The 7,417-nt window shown below is 40.9% G+C and overlaps 1 protein-coding gene across 1 annotated transcript in view; it reads right to left on the reverse strand.

Moving 5' to 3' along the window:
- The window catches only part of TRIM37 (tripartite motif containing 37), a 97,977-nt gene that overhangs the window by 70,043 nt on the left and 20,517 nt on the right, over positions 1–7,417 (reverse strand). Inside the window, exons 9-10 of the mRNA XM_018561727.1 lie at positions 4,957–5,081; positions 123–173 (exon numbers count right to left, since the gene is read on the reverse strand). Of these exons, the coding sequence (XP_018417229.1) occupies positions 123–173; positions 4,957–5,081 (176 nt within the window). The remainder of the gene's footprint in view (positions 1–122; positions 174–4,956; positions 5,082–7,417) is intronic.

Genomic DNA, 7,417 nt, shown 5'->3' on the forward strand with positions numbered 1-7,417 from the left:
TATATATATATATATATATATATATGGTTTTTTTTTCCTCAGGCTATACTGAGCAATATTATAATACAAACCTTGAGTAAAGATAAGACAGGTTAATAACATAGTGAAGCCAAAAATATTACCTGAAGTTTTCCAGAACAAATGTAGTGGAATCATAAGCCGGAACCAGCTCACTGCAGACACAAATATACAGGTACATGAGCTTAAAAGAACATATGTCAAGTTAGAAACATTCACCTACGCCTTCACTGTTCCTACCATGCAACTATAGAATATAATCATTTTGACAAGACACTATCACGAAAAGAAAGCCTTCCTTGTCTCTAAAGTCCAGAGTTAGACTTACCAGTAACTATTTCTAATGGTCTTCTATGACAGCACATGAAAGATAGGCACTGCCTCCAATAGGAAAAGGAAAACACATCATCAAAAACAAATTTAAAAGAAAGTCCTTCTGAGGAACTGATCAGTTCTAAACAAGAACAGTAGGACGTTATTTGAAGCAAAACATATACAATAGAAAAACTAGAGCAACGGTGGGATGCCTGCTGTGCGAGAAGAATCATGGAAACAGAGTTACAGATAAAACTCTGGATTTCCCAGTCATCTCCCAGGACAGCACATGAAAGAATTAGCGAGAACTTACCAGATTAGGGGCCGGCAACAGCCTGGAGAAATCACCCCATGAAGAGATGAGCATTATTTTTACAGATGGCCCCAGGTATATGAACCTTTCAAACAGAGGGAAATAAAAACAAAAGCAGGAGACCTAAAATGCAGACTAAAAGAATGGAATATAAAGCCAAAAGACACCTAACTGCCCATGACCAACTTTGCACAAAGAGCTACACAGGACTGACTCAACAAAAGGAAACATATTCCCATAAGACCTAACCAATGTGAGACCTTGGTTAATTAAGGGCATACACAAGCTTCCATAGCCTGTGTAGCTTAATGAAAAAGGGTAATTGAGGAATTTATTGACCTATGACATGCCGCATGAGACAGATTCCCACTGCAGTGTAGTCTAGTTGGCCTTGTTAATACATACAGCCATGAACATATTCTGCAGATGAGATACTGAAACAATGTAGAATTCCTGGGTAATTTATTGAACCCTTAATAAAGTGATGAGTGCAAACTGAAATTGTGCAGCCTCGCTAGAACTATGACTGAGCTTTGGTGAAGTTATACATCCACACGCCCCATAGAGCATATTATCACATAGAAAAGAAAGGTCAGCTGCAGAAGCAAGCAAACACTCACAACCTACATCACTGAACATAAGTCACATAAGCCTTGTGCTTTGCAACATAAAAATGATCTAAGGACCTTTATTCCCCCCACTGTGCAGGTATAGCAGCCTTCATACTCCTAATCTGTGTTATGGTGGTGCAGCTGTTAACACAAGCATCTGTACACCTACAGCAATTAAAATGACCAAGCAGAAGGCTGCTGTTCATATTGAGATTTAAAAAAAAAACACTTTAGGAAATGCAAGACAATTAAAAAGGAGAACTATGGGGTTAGGGCTTTTCCCCATAGTTCTTAGGGTAACGGGAGGACACAAACTAGCGTCCTCCCATCACCCTAAGCTCAGTATACCGCGAGCGGTATACTGAGACGCCGCAGCTGAAGCGGATCCCGAGAATTATGTCTGGATCCGCCCAGCTGCGTGAGTGACAGCTGGCTCTGTCTATCTAGAGGCGGAGCCAGCTGTACCCACCCCCTCCCCCGTCCGTTCCGCCTGTCAGCACTGGAGGATAGGAGCGGGGAATCCAGTTCCTCCCGTCACGGCAGAGAGCCGTGACAGGATCGAGAAGTGAGCGAACGCCGGTATGTGTTTGCTCACCTCCCGATCTACTGAGCCGACCTGTGACAGTTTCATTGTCACAGGTCGGCTAGAAGTATGAGGTGAGTGAAAAGCACTCACCTCATAGTTCTCCTTTAAACTCTTTGGAACTGGTCTCCATTCCAGCAACTGAAGCTGCTGGAAAGCGTGAACATAGCAGTATAATGTTGGGCATAGTGGTACTGATAGCATTAAGTAATTTAGGTCACCGCTTGTGCGGGTAGCAGCCATTAGTAGCAGTAGCAGAAATAGTGTCAACTTGTAGTTAGACAATAAACCACATTGAGAACGGTACTGAATTGTTAATACAATATTGCAACATAAAAAGCACGTCTAAGGATTACAGCGTAAGTAAGCTGCCTGTAACACATTAACTGGCTGCAAACAGCACAAACATGTCCTGCAGTTCAAATACAAGAAAATATACATGTGTCCTAAAACTCTGTAGCAACATAGACTTTCACCATCCACATAGGAAGTCATGTAAAGGGGTTTACAGCTGTGGTACAGAACAGACACTACCAAATGTGATTAAAACACAGGCCATGTAAAGGGCGTAGTGTTGCAAACCTTAACTGAATGCAACCATTAATGCATTACAAGAACAAGACATTTCATAAAAGTCCTGAGATTCTGAAGCAACAGAGGCCATCACACCATCTACAAAGAAAGTCATTTAAAAGGTTTACATCTATCCTGGTACAGCACATGCCATGTAAATGTTTTAGTGTTGCCAAGTTAACTGGCTGTAGTGCAAGCAAAGAAACTACATACATGCGTTCTAAAGTTCTGCAGCAACATAGACTATACTGTGGTATTGGATAAAACTGCCTCCTTCCGCCACAAATGGTGCCTAGGCACAACACATGACATGTAAAGGCACTAAGCGTACCAGTTAGTGCTATGCTTCAAATGGACCAAAAAAAAAATGTGGATTATACAAACTCGGCGGGCTGAAAATCATACGAGAGCCCTGAGCTATAGCATATTTAAAACCAAGTCACTGGTTAATGGCATGTAAAAAACATTTGCTCCTAGAGGACCTTGAGGCTACAGATGGCAGTTAGGAGAGGTTACACAGCAGCACGATGCATTCTAAAACACTAGCAACACATAAAAGGTTACAGCTTCAATACCAGAGCGACACGGACACAATGAGGCACCCAATGCATATTAGCATAAACAGCACATAAGGCATTAGATGTGAAGTAAAACACAAGGCCCTTTTCACAGGGGCTGATCAGAAGGGGATCTGTGCATGAATCCCCTCCTGATAAGAAGTACGGAGTGCATGTCACCACTGTGACATCCATGTCCGAAATTAAATTGCCGGACCCCATGTTGGTCTATGGGGAATCTGATGTAAACTGGCGTACGTTTACATCAGATTGCCCTCAATCTGGCACAATCAGGTTGGGCGAAATGGATATCTGATCCCTTTGTCTTTCCAGAGCTGGCCAGAGCCGGGGGTAACTGGGTGTAAACAGACGCCCGTCCGTTTACACACGGCTGTCCATAGACTTACATTGGGCATCCGATCGGGTCAGCCTAAAAAACGGACAGGTGGACCCTTTCGGACCACCTGTGTGAAAGGGGCCTAATACTTTAGGTCTGAAATAAACAGACCTGTTGAAGCCGCAGACATGCCGCATGAGACACATTCCCACTGCAGTGCAGGCATTATGATAAGGATCTCTACATGTAGCCTCACATTACGCACTGTCGTACAGTAAAAATGGAAAACCACCAGAGAAGTAAAAGGAGAATCCAATACAAAGTAAAACATGGAAATAAAAAGGGTGAAGTAGCACCAAAATGAAAAACACAATCCTGGATACCTCAATTTAAAAAAAAAAAAAAAAAAAACATACCAAGTATGTAGGAAAGGTGCAACAAATCAAAGTTAGTGCCAATTCATCATTAAAACCGTTCTATATATTATACTACCTGGTTAGCCATTAAACAAAAAGGTCCTGTCTATCAGCCACACAAACCTTGCCAATCCCTGCTGGACAGGTCATTACTCTCAGATCTCTTTTTGTGCTCACTCCGTTCCACAGAGTGCTTATACTTCGACAGTCATTACCAAATCAAAGTCAAATCAAACAATGTTTTGATCCATCCCTATGTCTGCACTAGGTACAGACAGATCTAGACATGCCCTTAGCACATGTCCAAACCAACCACTGCCACAGAAGCAAATACTGATTCAGGGATTCTGCAAGAGTACAATTTCAACTGGATCTACAGTGTAGAAGATTTAATCCCCTGCAGATTTTGTAAGTTTGCCCCCCTACAAAGAAATGAAAGGTCTATAATTTTTATCATAGGTGTATTTTAAATGACAGAGAATATCAACCAAAAATCCAGAAAAAACACATGATACAAATGTTATAAAATTTAGTTTTTAATACTCATTATGAAAAAACCTTGTGTACAGTGGCCCCATAGGGCTCCATATAGAAGGAAAAAAACTAGGCTCTGCACAACTGCTCCTCTTTAACATGTCACAACTAAAGAAAAAAAAAAAAACACATTGGGTCCCTCAATGCATTTCTTTTCTTGGAATAGATTGAGGGACCCAGTATAATGATGCAAATGATTGGTTTACATATTGCATTTATAGAAAGCAAACTGAATTAGTTTGCAATTGAAACATCCTCATCACACTCTAAATTAATAGAATACATCTTCCATTTTACTGAGATTGGAGCATGTTTAAAAAAAATAAAATATCCTCTCTCCCAAAACATTTTAGTTGGACCTCATACTTGATGACCAGTGCAACTATACAGTATTTCGTAAAGAACACTGTTCCACTTTGATTTCCCCATTTAATTCCACCACTTCACTGAGGTGCCATTTTTTTTTTTACTTTGCAAAGTCAGCATGTTTGGTCATAACTTCATTTAGCAATTAGTTTTTAATAATTTATCAAAAAGAATTTAGCAGCAAGAGTAATAGGTACAGTACTTCAGAAACAAACCTCTGGTACTTTAAAATAAACACTGCAACATAAAACAAAACATAATATTTTTTCTAGACAAATATACAATACATACAACTGTTATTTTGTATTTGGAGAATTAAAAATCAGTACTAACCTGGTGAAATCTGGTGGAACCGGTGTGGTAACAAAGGAAGCCATGGGTTTTCTATGAACTTGCTGAAACATCATAAGAATCTCAGGACTTTTGGAGATAAGCTCACTCTTACTACAAGAACGAAGCTAACAAAAAATAAAATATAAAATAAGCACAAGTACTTAAAAATAGGATTTTTTTAACCACCAAAAAAATCATTTTCTTGCCGTTGATTGGGGAACTCCAGATTTACAGACATTCTGAGTTTTACTGCTGCTTACAATTTTTGATACTAGCAAACACATAAAATAGTGACTGGCCTAGTATAACCCCTCCCACTCTAAACCCTTGTCACCTCTAAAGGTTAAGGATCCAACTGAACCTTTTTAGGGTTTGAACTGTCCACTCAACATTGTCTGTCAAGACTCCAACAGCTCGTCCAGATATCCCACAATGGGGGTGCCCTGGGAGTGTTAAAAAGTACAGGGGTTAGAACCTTGAGGGACACCCAGAGTGCAGGAGAGGTCGAATGGAAGGGCCACAATGTGTTGGAGACCCACAGCAAAGAGAATAGCAGATATGCTGGAAAAATAAGGTCATGAAAGTATACATCCTTGGAGGTCTACAGAGGCCAGAAAGCCTCCATAAAAAGGAGGGAGTCGAATACAGACCTGGTGGTTTCCATGAGGAATCCTGGGGTTTGAAAGAGGACATATAGAGCCTTGAGACCCAAGGTGCCCCCTTCTGGTTTTGAAAATGTTGAGATTGAAGTAAAATTCCTGTAACTCTTGCTTCAGGAACTAGAACAACCCCCAGAAGAACTGCATAAAAGGGGTAGAGAGCAGAACTCTAGTTTCCAGCCTTTAGAAATCACCTACCTTACCCAGGACCTTAAGACGGGTGAAAAGCCTCTTTGACCTGTTAGTCGATCATGAGCCAGAAGCAAGCAACACAGGTTATTTTGTGCTTGGAATATGCTGGCCCTAAGCAGGGACAACTTGGATGTAATACAAGTAAAACCTTGAGCACTAGCAAACCAATTGCTGGAAGGAGATGTTCAAACGGCCTGGTGACCAGGTCACTGTAGGTGGCAGAAAGAACTGAGGTGGAACCATGCATCTCTTGTGAATAGGAGCTGTGGTGGGAAAGTGCTACCCCACAATGCATGGTGTGAAAAGATAAAGTGTGTGTGCGCATGCACACACATGAAACAGCACTCAATTCCTTTTAACCATTTCTTCACTATTTACCGGAAAAAAGGAAATCTTGAATGGAACCAACATGTCTAACAAAGTAGCTCCCAATCCTCAGCCCACACGGCCTACTCATTGAGTCTTCACAGACAGATTACACCATGGCTCGGGACCTGGAAAACGCTCAAACACTGACATTGTCCAGATACAGCCTCCAAAAGGTATTGCTGAAGATATTCAGATCAGGATAGCTGCATAAAGAAGTTCAAGCTGTGTGTAACAAAGTTTTGATGAAGTGATAAAAATAAAAAACAAATGCCCAGTAAAATTAGTTAAGCTTTTCTCAGTAGGCATGCTGTGAGTGGGGGGGAAGCATTTTTTGTTTGCCAGTCTTAAAATCCTTCTGTAGGAGGCAGTATAACCCAAAACGCTTGTAAATCCCGAGTCGCTCAATGAAGAAAAAAAACTACCATCTTACATTAAAGGAAGAATTCTTAATTAAAAGGGCATATTCTAGTTTTGAAGATTTCTCACTTAGTGACATTATAGGATAATTTTTTCCCCCTCCCCCCAGTGTTAAAGCACTTACCTTAAATGATGTCTCTTAATCCGATCTTCCTCTTTCCTGATGCTTTCATCTGTCCCTTCAGCGCTGCGGTGGGTCTCCGATCCAGCGCTGACTCCTCTCTGCTTGCAGGCACTTCCTGTCCCATGGTGTCTGCATGCGGGTGCACATGTCCATAGACTTACCTTGTGTCTCGCCTCGTCTCCTGGCTAAAAGTCCGAAGAGCGCATGCGCCCACCCCAAGATGCTTTGCGGCCGCCCGAGCAGTTTTGGATTTTATGACGGGAGCGCGCAGCGAAGACAGGGGTAAGTTTAAACCACTTTTAAAGCGTTTTTGTAAAAACTTTTTGCATATATCTTCTGCTTGCTAGCAGTAGCTATATGCAAAAAAAAACAAAACGGAGGGTTTAGAAACCCTTTAGATAGCTATCCAAAAAAAAAAAACCTAGATACGTTTCTGCATATTTAACTCTCCTTATAAGGTACATATTTAACTCTCCTTATAAAAGGTACTTTGAACTTTTTAAGTATTTTATAAAGGCATCAGTTGAAATGCAAAAAAAGTATCCCAGGTTTATAAACGCGTCATATTTGGGTATATGACCTTTGTTTTTCTCAAAAAAAAACGCTGTGTCATTATATTGAATGTTGACTACGTATTACCTCTCCAAAATGGTAGGGTACACATTAGGCCTTGATTATGAAAACATCTGCAGCACAACAA

Source organism: Nanorana parkeri, unplaced genomic scaffold (assembly GCF_000935625.1).
Source record: "Nanorana parkeri isolate BGI_ZX_2015 unplaced genomic scaffold, ASM93562v1 scaffold539, whole genome shotgun sequence".
NCBI classification, from domain to species: Eukaryota; Metazoa; Chordata; class Amphibia; order Anura; family Dicroglossidae; genus Nanorana; species Nanorana parkeri.